Genomic DNA, 14,871 nt, shown 5'->3' on the forward strand with positions numbered 1-14,871 from the left:
ACAGTGGTGACAGGGCTTAGTGCTTCTGCTAAGTCTATTTCAGTGCTGTCCCTCAAATTCTTAGGGGTCAGGAAATGAGCACAAGAGGGGCTTCAGATCTGTGACCTCAGGATTTGGACCCTCATCCCAGTGCTGAGCCTGACGTCGCCCTTCCCTTCTGCAGATGGACACTGATGTTGTGGTCCTCACAACTGGTGTCTTAGTGTTGATCACCATGCTCCCGATGATCCCACAGTCAGGGAAGCAGCATCTTCTTGATTTCTTTGACATCTTTGGCCGTCTCTCGTCATGGTGCCTGAAGAAACCAGGTACAGCTACAGTCTCCTCATCATCAGGCTTCACAAGGGAATGCTGTCCTTACTGTTAGCAGCATGTGCTGTAGGGGAAGGAAGAATGTATGGTATTTACTACATAGAGGAGAAGGTGTTTGGGTGTACCTATTGCAGGGCACATAGGAAGTGGGACTGGCAAGACACTGCCCTGATGCTGTTGATCAGAAAAGATTGTCAGAGAAACTAAGGGACAGGATGTACAACTTCCTGAATCTTATTAGTAAAACTGGGTCACAGCTTCTACCTCTGGATGCTGTACAACTGAGCTTACAAAATGCTGTGTCCTTTATGCTGTTGTGTACAACCATAGCTTCACAGCTTCAGTTGTGAGAACCTATTGGTTGTCATGGAGGAGGAGACAGACTTCAATGTCCTCTTTAGGGTATGAGTGTGAAGTGCATGAGATTTTCCCATCTCAGATCATATAGACAGATAGAGCAGCTTCATCAGAGGGATTCAGAAGCTGTCAGCCTGTGAACTGCTTCTGGTAGTCCTAGCATGAAATATTCATGTTAGAAGATGAAATATGTATGGTGTATGAGGGAGACTGCTGCAGCTTTCTACACAAGGACTATTGAGCACAAGCCTGGTTTGCTACCTTGGCTGTATCTTCTTGGGAGAAAGGGACTGTTGCTCCTAGAGAACTGGAGTTTCTTGATAAGGCCACATTAATGGAATTGTCCAAGCACTGTAAGCTAATATCTACATTGTTACAATTCTGCGCAGCTAAGATTAATCATATCTTGGCTTTGAAGGTTTCTTACATGCTCCTGCAAACTCTCACATGTTCAGGATGTACCAAATTCTGTGTGTGGTACTAGGGGAGGGGAATTGCTCCCTTTTCAAGACACACATGCTGAATCAGGCAAGATATGTCACTACAGATTGTAGGGAGAGTGACTGTGAGACTGGAAGAGTAACACCAAGAGGAACCTTAGTGTTGGAAGAGTGTTTAGAGTCTTGTGGGATGTCTGGAGAGGAGGAGGAAGGCAGATGATTGGAGTTTATCCAAAGGATTCACTGGTGGATTTTTAACAAGGGCGTATAGTATATCCAGATTTGCATCTGTTTTACCTTTCTGAAACTCAGTAGGTGAGCTTCAGAGAGAAAACATGCTGGCATCCTCAAGTTCATGTCTGTACAACTGGTCTCCTTCCTTAGGCCATGTGACAGAAGTCTACCTTGTCCATCTCCATGCCAGTGTTTATGCCCTCTTTCATCGCCTCTATGGAATGTACCCTTGTAACTTCGTCTCCTTCCTGCGCTCTCACTATAGTATGAAGGAAAACGTGGAGACTTTTGAAGAAGTTGTCAAGGTGAGTTAAAAACAGCAGCTGTTGTGAGCCTTAGAGCTTTTTTCTGACAGGTACTTTTATAGCGTTCGTATTATATAGCAGACAGGAAAATTTTGAGAAGAAATCCTTGATACCTCTACTTCAAACCAGGTAGCCACTAATTGTCTTTCTAATTCTCTAGTCAAGAGTTGTTCTGTGCATTTCATATACATGGGATCGTGCAGTATGTGGTCTTTTGTGAGTGACTTCTCACTGTATTTCGAGGTTCATCTGTGTTGTAACATGTATCAGTACTTCATCCCTTTTTGTTGTCAAATAATGTTCCATTATGTAGATTTGCCACACAACTTCACACCTATAATTTGTCAACCCAAACTCTTCTAGCCAATGATGGAGCATGTGCGAATTCATCCGGAATTAGTGACTGGATCCAAGGACCATGAACTGGACCCTCGAAGGTACAGAAACCAAATTAGTGACAGGATTTTTGAGTTTCTTAAGAGATTGAAACTGTGATCTACGGATACCTGTGGGAATACAGATGTTCCACTTGCCGATGGGCTGGAACTTGGCACATAAAGCATACTCCTCACAAAGCTATGACTGCTTGAGCAGAGGCAGTGGCACCCAAGTGCCTGTCCCCAGAAGCTCAGGAAGGCTTACTTTTTGGTATTTAAGGAGGTTGGAAGGTTAATTGGGTAGCTGAAAACTAGGAGATTACAGAAAGGCCAGGCATATTTGGAGTAATGAGGCAACTTGGGTCCCTTTTTCCATGGGCATCGCCAGGTGCCTGACACCCCATGGGTTCTGCAGGAATTCCCAGGTGTATCCTGAGGAGCTGCTGAACCTGCTGAGTTGTATGAAGCCCAGCTCCGTCAGCCTGTCAAGCAGATTTATGATTCCCAGTGAGGGTATGGAAGCCTGTTGGGGGAAACTGAGCCACAGGTGTCAGTCTCCAGGATCTTAAAAAGACTGGTTTATTCCTGATAACCCTTACAAAGTCATACCTCTTCCAGGCTACTTCTGTCATCCTGCCCCAGTCAGCTTAAAGCAAGGTATAATAACAGATAAACATGTAGCTAACCCCAGCCTGAAAAACAGAACATTCCAGTGTTAGTTCTGCCTGAGAAGCTCTTCCTCCTGCTCCCTGTCTGCCTCAGAGGCAGCTCTGCCTTGCCTCCATGTTTGCTGTTTTCTCTGTAGTTGCCTTAAGTGTGGCTTGTTTTAAGAGCTGATTGCTCTTACAGACTTGCAGAGGATGAGGGCAGGAGCATTATCAGCCTTGATGGGCCTAGCTTCACCTTCTTTAAGAGTGCTTCCCAGGGAGTCATTGTAAGTTACAAGTGAGGCCAGGGAAGCATGGGCTTTCCCTGTCTGTGTCTGGCAAAGCTTTTCATGAGGGCTGTTGTCAGATGTGCTGTCCTGGCTGCTCCAGCATTAGGGGTTTCTGCAAAATCCCTTTGTGGAGGAAAACAAATGCTGATCTAGGTAGGCTGTGAGAGCTTCCTCAGAATGTAGTAAAGACAAGTTTTCTCAGGTCAGTTAATGCTTTCCCTTGGCTAAAAGGAGAGTGGGAGCCTTGGAGATGTTCAGCAACATGCTTGTCTTTTGGCAGGTCTGTTCTGAGCAAGCCGTAGCTATTGCTTGGCCTCTTTCCTGGGCAACATCTCCCATTTCCTGTATTTCGTGACTTCTTTCTTGGTGTGTGTGTGTGTGTGTGTGTGTGTGTGTGTGTGTGTTGGTGGGTACACACACATGTGTATGCATGTGAAGGCCAGAGTTGGATGTTGGTTGTCTTCCTCAATTTTTTCCTACCTTATTTTTTGAGGAGGAACATCCTTTGAATCTGGAAGTCATCATAGGCACATCCCACTGTGCTTTTTGTGTGTGTGTATGTGGGAGATGAGGGTTCCAGGGATTAGACAAGCACTTTTCTGACTGGGTCATTTCCCAGGCCTTCCCTCTGGTTGTGCTGTACTGCATCCTCTAACGTTTAGGAAGGATGCTGTTGACCTGGCTGGATGTGAGTGCTGGGCTAATAGTCCCCTTCAGTGACTGGAGGCAGAAACCCATTGCCATCTTGCTGACAGTCTTGCTGGTACATTTTCTTCTCTAGGGCTGGCAGAATATCTCTCTGTTAGTATGATAGTCTGAAATTTCCTTGTGGTATACCTTGATGTGAATCTGTTGTCACTGTTCAACATACAAGGTTTTAGGTCTTAGTAGATTTTCTTCACTGTTTCAGCATGGCTTTCTCTCCTCTGTTGTCCTTCCTGCACTCTAGTGGTGACAACAAAACCTATTTTTCCTTTCTGTCCTTTAGTCTGCAGACTTATTTGTCATTGATATTCAGCCTTCCTTCTTTCTTTCCACTGTTAGGTTTTTTTGCCTAAGTGCTCTCTTTAGTTCATAGAGTACTTTAGTTTCTTTAGTTGCCTATCTTCGTCTCATAGTCTTTTTTATTTTCTCTGTATAGTCTGTTTCTTCTAAGCCTTCCCCTTTTTTCACTTGTTTTGATTTGTTCTTTTTAAGTCTCTGAGGCTTTTTGTGAAGCTTTAGTGATTTTCTTGGTCCTGAGTGAGAAGACGGGAAACTGCTTGTGAGGTTTATCTAGAAAGTTTTTGTGTGGATCTGTGCTTCTGGGGGAGACACCAACACTGGGGTTGTGTTCTTCTTTAGCTGGTCAGATTTTTTAGAAAATTCTTCTGATCTCCAGGCTGGTGAGGATCTGGCTGTTTTTCTACAGAAGAGGTAGGTAAGGAGGCTTGGTGGTTTGGGCATTTAGATTGTGTACTTTCTCGTAACTTTTTGGCCTGGGATGCATTCATGCCCCCACCTCTTCTGTTGAAGCTTTGTTCCGACATGGCTTCACTTTCCTGAAGAGAATCCCCTTGCCAGAGAATAACCAGATTCCCGGTGAGGAGTAGAGCTCTTTTTGGGACCGTAGAGTTGGAGGGCTTTCAGATGCTCCATGCTTCTCCAACAGTTCCTACCAGCTGCTTCAGGGTAGCTGTCTCTAGCTTTCAGTTCCAGAAGATCTGAATGCTCTGAGTTCTTGGACCCCTAAGGATTGTGCAGTATAACCCAGCTTACTGGTGGCTTGAAGCTTTGGTTTAGGGCCTTGCTTTTCCAGTTGTACATACCAGTTAACACCTGTCTGCTGCTCTTTACATCTAGACACTTGTTCTGTCTTCTTCCTCTCCCTGTGTTTTGTATTTAAAAATAGGTCTTTATTATAGGTGGTGGGACTTCAGGAGATTGTACAATTGGGTCAAAATGTTCAGTCAGTCATATTAACTTGGGGGCCTTTCTTCCCTGTCAACAGCACGTAGCACCTCAGTGCCCAGGGTTGTAGACCATCTGGTCTTGGAAGGAGCTTTGTCTGCTGTGAGAGAGTCAGAGTGGTAAGGAAAGGAAATCAGGAAGAAACATTGACAGCAAAACCACAGAGCAGGCAATTGTCCATGGCTGTATGGGGGCAGGGTGATGGAGTAAAGGGCGTTCTGACATTTCAGCAAAGGAACTGGAGTACAGCTAGGACTGGCTCATCTGAGCAGAGGACAGAGGCAGGTGACTGAACAGCTTTAGAATGGTAGAGAGAGCCTAATAGCCAATACAAAATGTTTTGAAGGACACGTTAGTAGAAGAACCTGTAAAAGAAATTTACTGAAGTCGAAGCTTCTACATTGAAGGACTTTGTCTAGTGCACAGGTCAGTCAATGTGAAGGATTGCTGCCAAACCTCAACTTGGTGAGATTTCAAAACACTAGAAGAATAAACCTTTCAGAAAGTTGCAAGATAAAAACAAACAGATGCTTAATAAGACCCAGAAGTCAGAATAGTGTTAGCTTCTCAACTCCTTCAAGAGGTGTTTAAGTTAGGGTTCTGTGGTGTGGGGCTCTTTTAGACAGGCCAGAGCTCAGAGTTTATGCCCCTCCCACCCCACCCCACCCCACCCCACATCCCCAGCTGGCCAAGGGAGAATGCTCTACCAAAATAAGCCCAAGAAGGTTGGGGTTTGATGTAGGTTGGTCAAAGAGGTGTCAGAACAGTGGGCTGAGGACTGACACAGCTCCAGAAGGTTGATCAGCGGGGAGGGGAGACGAACCCTTGTAGATGCTTCATTTCATTATGTGAGAGAGACAGTGGGCATCAGTCCAGAGCAACCAGGATAGCTCAGTTAACATTGGACATATCATAAACTAGGAGAAGGAAACAATGCCAGGCCATACCAAGTGAAAAACTGTATCAGAACTCTTCAGCTCTGCTATGGTTGATGCTTACATAGTCTTAATAATTAATAATTAATATTGGGAAAAAATGAAAATAGTTAACTTGGGGGGGAGGATGAATAGCAGTGATTCTGGTCCTTAGAGCAAGTTAATAAATGAGAAGCATAGAGTGTATTTGTTGGGCCTTAGAGAGTTAGGGAAGCAATTCAGCTAGTAGAGCTAGAGTAGCTGTCAAGGAGAACAGTGTGAGGCATCCTTAGCATGGCACTGACTTATTGTTTCTCCCCGTAGAGCCCTGTTGGGCCTCGCCCTCTTAGTCTTCTGGCCTCTATCTGGCCTTGGGATCATAGGCTGCAGGGACCATAAGCTACCATATTTTAGTGGCTCAGAGATGTCGTCAAATGCACAGCACACATGTATTTTATGTGAGTCTGAGAGGAGGGATACAAGTAAGTGAGCAGCTGTTACGATTGTAGTTTGCAATTTCAGAGACATTAAAATATGAGCAGTCTATTTAAACCTGACATGGTAGTGTATGGCTTTACTCCCAGCCCTGGGGAGACAGAGGCAGGTAGATATCTGAGTTTGGGGCCTGCATGGTCTACAGAGTGAGTTCCAGGATAGCTGGAGTTACATAGAGAAACTCTGTATCATAAAAACTAAAATAAAGATTTTTTAAAAAGTCTAAGTATCAAGGAAATACTTGTTTTACATGAACTAAAATAAAACATTTAGAGCCAGTGAGATGGCTCAGTGGCTAAAGGCGTCTATGGCCAAGCACAAAAACCTGAAGCCACATGGTGGAAGAAGAGAACCAGCCCCTGTAAGTTGTCCTTTGACCTCTTCAGGTGCAGTCCACTCCACACATAGTAGTGTGTAGTGTGAAATGTTTAACTGGATTCTTTCCTAGCATGTGCAGTATTTAGAGTTCAATCCCCAGTACTGCAAAATAAGCAAAACATCTACTGTAATCCTCTTTCATGTTTATTTGCTTATTGTGTGTGTGTCTGGGTGTATGCACATGCTCATGCATGCATGCATGAATGTATGTGTGTGGAGAAGAGGACAGCTTATTGGAATAATTTTCTCCTTCTACCTGTATGTAGGATCCGGGGTTTGAACATGGTCAGTTAGGACTGGCCTCATATGTCTAACTTGTCTAAGATGGCCTGCTGAGTCATCTTGCCAGTTATGTATTTTTTAAAGGAATCTTTTCTTTACTAAAATTAATCCTGTGCATATGTGTCTTGATTCCTCATTTAATCACTTTCTAGTCATGCTGAGGGTGTGGAAGGAGGAGTTGTCGTCCCCCTCAAATCCCATACACTTGTTTATACCCAAGGGACTATGCTTGAAATACTTGCCACTCAGGGAAGCTGCCTTGTACTCTGGCTATGCACTGCACACCTTCTCCTTTGTATTTAATGCCACATTTTCAACATGTGAGAATGAACAGGCATTCATAAGTGTGTGTAGATCACGTGTTGTGAGGTAACCCCACACAATGCTCTTACTGCTGTTGCCTTCCTCCCTGTAAACATGGACAGAGGACAAAAGTCCTGTCAGAATGACCATGAACTTAGAGCCACAGACAGTAAAGCTCTGTGTCCTAAGAGCAAGTTTATGCTTGGGCAGTGTGCACAGTTTAACTCTTCTGTGGTTTGGGGCATTTGTAGAACATTTGGCAGATCTAGAAGAGATTAAAGAAACTAAGAGAGTGAATACTACCTGTAACTCTGGGTTTTTGTGGTGCTGGAGATTAAACTCGGGTCTTGCAGGTGTTGGCAAGCGTCTGTGACAGAGCTACAGTCCAGCCTCTAGTTTGTGTGTGTGACGGGGTGGGGTGTGTGTGTATGTGGAGGTCAGAGGGCAACTTTTCAGGGATCAGTTCTCTCTGTTTTGAGGCAGCGTCTCTGTTTCTGTCCTTGCAGTCCACTGGCACTGGAGCTTCTGGCTGATTCTCCTCTGTCTCTTTCTCCCATCTTGCTGTAGGACTGCTGGGATTACAGTTGAGTGCCACCACATCTGGCTTTTTATGTGGGCACCAGGGATCAAACTCAGGTCTGTCAGGCTTTCTTGAGGAGTACATGCTTTTACTTGTTGAGTTATTTCCTATCCCCTTTAGTTCTTTGAATTTCAGTACAAAATACTGTCAGTCTATTTGTGGGCACTTATCAGAACAGCTTTGTGGTTTTTTTTCTCACTTAAGATATTCTAAAGTGATGAGATGGCTCATTGGTTCTAAGGTGCCTGTTGCTAAGCCTGACGACCTGTTCACTATATAGGACTCACATGGTGGAAGGGAAGAACTAACTCCACAAGCTGTCTGCAATCTCCACCTGTCTCGCTGTGGCATTCCCCTGCTCCCAAGTAAATAAATAAATGAAAAAGAAATCTTTTAAAAAGAGATTATATTCTAGTCAGGTATATCCTAGCACTTGGGATTGCCACAAATTCAAGGACAGCCTGGGCTACAAAGTGAGTTTCAGGAGAGCCAGGATCACAGAGTGAGACCCTGATCCAAAAAACATAAAATTTAACCCCCACCAAAAAGATGGTTTAAGTCCTTTAGTATTCAGAAACATGATTTTTAAAATCAACTTTAGTAATGTATATGGTTTACATACAGTAAAATTAGTTTCGCTGTTTTGACAACAGTTGTATCCACAGTAAAAGTTTCCATGGCTCCTGGCAGCCACTGATCTATTGAAAGCGTGCTAATCACAGTATTGTGCTGAGCACTCTGCCAGAGGACAGCCCTTTGACTGGCCTTATTCCTGCCAAAGCCATATTGCAGCCCAGCACTGTCTCCTGTGTTTCTATAGGATTGATTGGAGATGTGTGGCCTGAGGTTCACACTGCAGAAACTCTTTAACATCTTTACATGCTCTTTAGTCTTAATTGGCTGCACAGTATTTCTGGTCCAGGGATGTCTTAGAAGAACCTGTAGGCTTTGGCTGGAGACCTCAATTCAGCCCAGCTGCTTAGTGCTTTCAGCTCCTCCCATCCCCTGATTAGCTCTGTGTCAAAGCAAACCTCCTCGAGAGCTGCCGGTATAATCAATCTAAGAAGCTATTCATCTTTGTTGGTGATGTTTTTCTTTCAAACTGTTTCTATTAATTTCGTGAAATCATTTTAACTAGGGAAGGTGGTTTGTTCAATGGATGGCTAGTTTTTATCTAGTGCTGTTCTTACCTGGGTAGCATGGCTGTGCCTCATGCTTTCTAATCACAGTCCAGTGGCCAGCACTGAGTTGGCCTCTTGAGGATTTAACTAATGGGTTAGGTGGATTAGTGCATGCCTTTCTTGACTTGTGTTGCCTTTTCTAGGTGGAAGACATTAGAAACTCATGATGTTGTAATAGAGTGTGCCAAAATCTCTCTGGACCCTACAGAAGCCTCATATGAAGATGGCTATTCTGTGTCTCACCAGCTCTCTGCCTGCTTCCCTCACCGTTCAGCTGATGTCACCACCAGCCCTTATGTAGACACACAGAATAGCTATGGTAAAAAGCAACTTTGGTCCTCTCTGTTTACACCTTCATCTCTGGAAAGCATTGTTTTATTTTTTGCTTTCAGTGCGCTTCCTAGAGTAAGATTGCTTAGGGACCTCTCCCGGAATATTTTAAATTAGAGTTTACCTCTATTTTGTTTGAATTATTTTCTATTTTTAAAGCTTAAATGTTCTCAGTTTCTCATCTAATAACATTGCAAATCCCCAGACTAGTCCTCAGCATATAACACAGTGTGGTATAAGTGCTTACATTTGGTTCCTGTGTCATAAGGGACTCAGCTTCCAATGGATCCCCAGACTATACACTGACATGGTCTGAGAGTCTGGATTCACAGCAGCTCTTGGCTTTAGCTGTAGTGGAGGCTGCACATCAGGCTGTCAGGCATGGTGTACCTTTTAAATTATCCTCATGTATAACTGAATCAGACCTGCCTGAACTTTAACTTCCAAAGGGCATTTAAAGAATCTTTAAAAGCTGGATATGGTGATACACTCCTTTAATCCCAACACTTAGAAGGCAGAGGCAGTGGATCTCTGAGTTCAAGGCCAGCCTGGTAATGTAGCCAGTTCTAGGGTAGTCAGGGCTATACAGTGAAACCCTTTCTCAAAACAAACAAACAAGCAACCCACAAGAATCTTTAGATGTTAGTTTATTCCCAAGTATGCTCAAGCCTCTAGTGATTTTATTTGTTTTTTTAAGACAGGGTTTCTGGCTGTAATCCTGACTATCCTGGAACTCACTCTATAAAACAGACTGGCCTCAAACTCAAAGAGATCTTCTTGCATATATCTCCTAAGTGCTGGGATTAAAAGTGTGTGCCACCAACTGCCCGGCTGCCCCTAGTGATTTTAGATAGAGAATTGAATGTTATCAGATGATCTAGAAGATTGAGGCTGTTCATCAGAATGACTCGGCACCCTATCTATACTCACCCCTGCCTCCTTCCCTTTCATTTCAGGGGGCGCTACTTCCACCCCTTCCTCCACTTCTCGGCTGATGTTGTTCAGTCCAGCTGGGCAGCTACCTCTGACTTTCCCATCAACACGGCTGTTACCTGAGCCGCTGCAAGTATGGTGCCACTCGGGGTGCCTTCCCCTGCTCTCCTAGTGAAGTTGGTCCGTTGGTTAGGATTTAGTATGTAGTGGGGCAGTTGCACACTTTGAGTTTCAGGAGTAGAGAAAGCCAGTTACCATGTGGGCACCTTGGAGTCCAGACACTTGAAATGCAGCATGCAGTTTGTAGTTGTAAACTAAACGTGACCTAGAAATCTTGTGTAGGATGCAGTGCTCCCTTGCTGATGCTGATATTTCTTATTGATTTCTAGGCTACTCTCTGGAGCCCATCTATGGTTTGTGGTATGACCACTCCTCCTACGTCTCCTGGAAATGTCCCACCTGACTTGTCACACCCCTACAGTAAAGCCTTTGGGACCACGGGTATGTGGGTCTTAGCTGGACTTGATTGATTGGTTTGGGCTTGTGTTTTGCAACAGAGGATCTCATAGTGACTTTGGGTGCCATTTGGCAGTAATAAACTTGTTTTTTGAAACTTAATATAAGTTTCTGGACTTTTCATAATGAGTAAAGAGATAAGACACTGAGGCTGATCTGGATTCCAAGAAGTTAACTGGACAGCTATATTTGTAGTGGTAGCAGTGTTGAAAATGATAGCTTTTCTGATATTTGGCTCAGCCTTTCTTTGTATTGTCCTTGTCTCTGAGCAGGTGGAAAAGGAACTCCTTTGGGAACCCCGGCAACCTCTCCTCCTCCAGCCCTGCCCTGTCCCCCAGATGACTGTGTACATGGGCCAGCCTCCCAGGCCACAGCCACACCCCCCAGGAAGGTGAGTGGCAGGCCAGAGATACCAGTGCATATCTTGTCTTGTAAATCCTAATTATGCCAAGTACCATCCTGACCCCAAATGGGTTGGAACTAAATCATAATAACTGAAAATAGGTGTCATCGCTTCTCAAGGTATGACCTGCCAACCCTAGGACCCTGAAAGCCTTTCAGACTCAGTGGATTAGAGCAACTTTCAAATCAACATTGACTGCTGTGTGCCCTCCCTGTGTCATTGGCAGTACAGACAGTAATAAGATGCTGACCCCGTAGCACAGACCAACTTAGAAACCAGACTCTTAAGGTATTGCATCCGCACCCCACCCCCCATACTCTTTCAGCTTGGAAATAGGAAAAGGGAGGGAAAAGCATGTTCTACACTAAGAAGCAGAAATGATGAGTTTTCATTAAATCTGGGCCTTGAAATTATGTATACACCCTTAGGAACTGTAGCTGGGTATTGTGTCACATATTTAATTCAGCCTCCAGAGGCTGAGGCAAGAGGATTGTGAATTCAAGGCCAGTATAGATGCAATGAGACCCTGTCTCAAAAGAGCAAGCAAAATAAATATACTCAGAGCGTATTTTATTGCACGCTGCAAGATGAGGAGAGTCCTACCTTGTAGCTGTTTGAGTTGGAGCTGAACTAGCTGCTTTTTTTCTATGGAGCATAATTTATCTGAAAGACAAGTGACTGACAGATGATTTATTCAGGCCTGAATATTTAGCAGGAGATTTCTTTTTAATTGATTTTTTTTTTTAGATTCAGTATAGGCTAATGGATTTCATTATGACATTTTCATACTTATATACACTTTGCTCATATTTTCTTCTTCCCCTACCTGTGACAGAACCAAGACTGTCACTTCAAGGTAAACAGCTGACAATAATTTATAGCCAATAATAAAATCCAATTATTTGCAAGTGAAAATAGGCCATTAAAAAGCTCATAAGCCTAGAGCCTGGCATGGTGGTGCAAGCCTTTAGCTGCAGCACTTGGGACACAGAAGCAGTTGGATCTCTGTGAGTTTGAGGCCAGCCTGGTCTATGTAGCAGGCTCTAGGTCTTCCATTGCTACATAGATCCTTTCTCCAAAAAACAACCTGGCCAGGCATAGTGGCACACACCTTTAATCCCAGCGCTCAGGAGGCAGAGGCAGGTCAATCTCTGAGTTTGATGTCAGCGTGATTTACATAGTGAGTTCCAGGACAGCCAGGGCTACACAGAGAAACACTGTCTTCAAAAACAGTGGACTGACCTTTAAACCCATTACTGTGTGCCACAGAACATGCCCAGCATTTTCACTGTTTGCTTCCATTTTCAGGAAGAAAGAGCAGATTCCTCAAGGCCTCACCTGCAAAGACAGCAGTATCTTCTAAATGACCGAGGACTAGGTAAACTCCCTGGGTAATGATGGACCTGGCTTGTCTCTTTGCATTGAACTCCATAGTTTCAAAGCTAAGCTAGGTGGAAGAAGGGTGTTCTGGAGGAATAGCACTGATGCCGACATAGAGGCACACAACAATACCAGTATTAGAAAGCTGTTAAGCTACTTCCGGAAATGTGTCTGCTTTGAGCAGGTCAAACTAGGTGATTTTATCTATCATTAGAGACATTATGGCCTGAGAAGTGTATTTTTTGTGGGGTTAGGTTTGGAACTTTTGTAAATGCTATGTAAATTCTCTTTCGTAATGGTCCCAGCTTTGTGGCTTCATCTGGAAAAACCATTGTAAATGTGTGTGCAGTGTTTCAGCTTTGTGTTTTGCAGGGGTTAGCCAGTGTGACCTGAGTTGTCTCTATCTTTCTGCAGAGGATTTGTCTTCAAGCAAAGGTTCCGTTACTCTGGGGAATCTATCAGATTTTCTAGGTGACCTGGCTTCTGAGGAAGACAGTATTGAGAAAGATAAGGAAGAAGGTAATATGTGTGGGTTGCTACAAGGTGGTGAAAGTATCTTGTTTCTGTCTCAGAGCTAGGCTCTAGAGTCATAACTCACGAGCTTGCTAGACTTTCTGTTGAGGTGAAAAGTAGTGTTCCAGCATGTACAGGGAAAGTATTGCCTGCTTTAATTCCCCTGTAGTACACAAACCCAAGCCCATTTGCTTGGTTGAGTGTTTACAGGGTTTCCTTGTTTCCTACCCTCATTTCAGCTGCGATATCTAAAGAACTTTCTGAGATCACCACTGCAGAGGCGGATCCTGTAGTTCCTCGAGGTGGCTTTGACTCTCCCTTCTACCGAGACAGTCTCTCTAGTTCTCAGCGGAAGACTCATTCGACAACCTCTGGGACTCAGGGCTCCAGTGTGAACCCTGAGGCTTTGCACTCCTCTCTGGACAAACATGGGCCTGACACACCAAAGCAAGCCTTTACTCCTATAGACCCACCCTCTGGCAGTGCTGATGCCAGTCCCGCTGGGGACAGAGATCGCCAGACTTGTCTGGAAACCAGTATCCTCACTCCCAGCCCTTGCAAAATTCCACCTCAGAGGGGAGTGAGCTTTGGAAGTGGTCAGCCTCCCCCATATGATCATCTCTTTGAGGTGGCCTTGCCAAAGACTGCCTGTCACTTTGTCAGCAAGAAGACTGAGGAGCTGCTGAAGAAAGTGAAAGGAAACCCTGAGGAAGACTGTGCGCCCTCTACCTCCCCAATGGAAGTACTGGACAGACTGATAGAGCAGGGAGCAGATGCGCACAGCAAGGAGCTGAGCAAGTAAGCCTGGGCCCTGTTGTTGTTTATGGACAGCACAAGGCCACGAGGGCAGAGCAGGACGATCCCTTTCCACTTGTACCTGAGGCAGCAGGTTTTCTTGTGTTGTCTTAGATATCCTTTATTTGGTTGCTTTTCCAGGTCTAGAGCATGGGTACTTGTGCCTGGATGATCTGAGAGAGACAATGTCCGTCTGTAAATAAGTCAGTACAGGTCATTCTGTGCCTCTGTTCTGTGAGGATGCTCCAGTGGGTGTTTGCACATCTGTTCTCTGAAAAGCAGGCATTAAAAGTGAGGTTATAATAGCTCAGAGAAAGTAGCACTGATTTCAGTATATCCTCCAGTTAGAGGTTTCTGTTTTCTCTTATGCTGTGCTGAAAGATGACATTATCAGCATTCTCTACAGGTCCACAGAGCACATGGACTGCTTAAGAGTTGAGGCAGCTTTCAGCCTTTTTTTCCTTACCCTGTCAGAGAATTCCAAGGAAAGAGAAAGAATTACCTGGCTAAGTTGGGGTTGATCTTTTTGCTGCTGATTCTTGGGAAATGTTAGCTTAATCTTTTGTTTGTTTGTTTTGAGACAGGATCTCACTATGTAGCCCAGGCTAGTCTGGAATTCATGATCTTCCTATTATGGTCTCCCAAGAGCTGATATTACAAGGTTGTACCACCACACCTGGCTAATTTTTACCTTTTTGTTTATATAATACCCTAAGGTGGAATTTGATAAGAATTGTAATATTTAAAACTCCACTTATAAAATGAAATTTGGTGTATTGGAATCAGGTAGATGACTTGCATTTATCTTAACAGGGTGACAGTAGCTTGTCCAAGGAGAGTGACTCTGTGTGTGTGGAGGGAGTAGGGCTAATGTTTTCTGGAAAAGGGTGGTTGGACAACAGATCTTATGGCACAGCCACTAAGCCAAGGAGTTCAGTGCTAGGGATGAGACTTAG

General features: G+C 44.3%; 1 protein-coding gene across 5 annotated transcripts in view; it reads left to right on the forward strand.

Annotated features, from left to right (window-relative positions):
- Positions 1 to 14,871, forward strand: part of Tsc1 (TSC complex subunit 1) — a 55,167-nt gene that overhangs the window by 27,939 nt on the left and 12,357 nt on the right. For all 5 annotated transcript variants that reach the window (XM_038336270.1, XM_038336269.1, XM_038336273.1 and 2 more), the window contains 10 exons: positions 164 to 308; positions 1,494 to 1,648; positions 2,012 to 2,085; positions 9,189 to 9,364; positions 10,332 to 10,441; positions 10,698 to 10,809; positions 11,097 to 11,215; positions 12,536 to 12,605; positions 13,022 to 13,126; positions 13,360 to 13,918. In XM_038336270.1, coding sequence (XP_038192198.1) covers positions 164 to 308; positions 1,494 to 1,648; positions 2,012 to 2,085; positions 9,189 to 9,364; positions 10,332 to 10,441; positions 10,698 to 10,809; positions 11,097 to 11,215; positions 12,536 to 12,605; positions 13,022 to 13,126; positions 13,360 to 13,918 — 1,625 coding nt within the window. The remainder of the gene's footprint in view (positions 1 to 163; positions 309 to 1,493; positions 1,649 to 2,011; positions 2,086 to 9,188; positions 9,365 to 10,331; positions 10,442 to 10,697; positions 10,810 to 11,096; positions 11,216 to 12,535; positions 12,606 to 13,021; positions 13,127 to 13,359; positions 13,919 to 14,871) is intronic.

The sequence above is a fragment of the Arvicola amphibius genome, chromosome 7 (assembly GCF_903992535.2).
Source record: "Arvicola amphibius chromosome 7, mArvAmp1.2, whole genome shotgun sequence".
NCBI lineage: Eukaryota > Metazoa > Chordata > Mammalia > Rodentia > Cricetidae > Arvicola > Arvicola amphibius.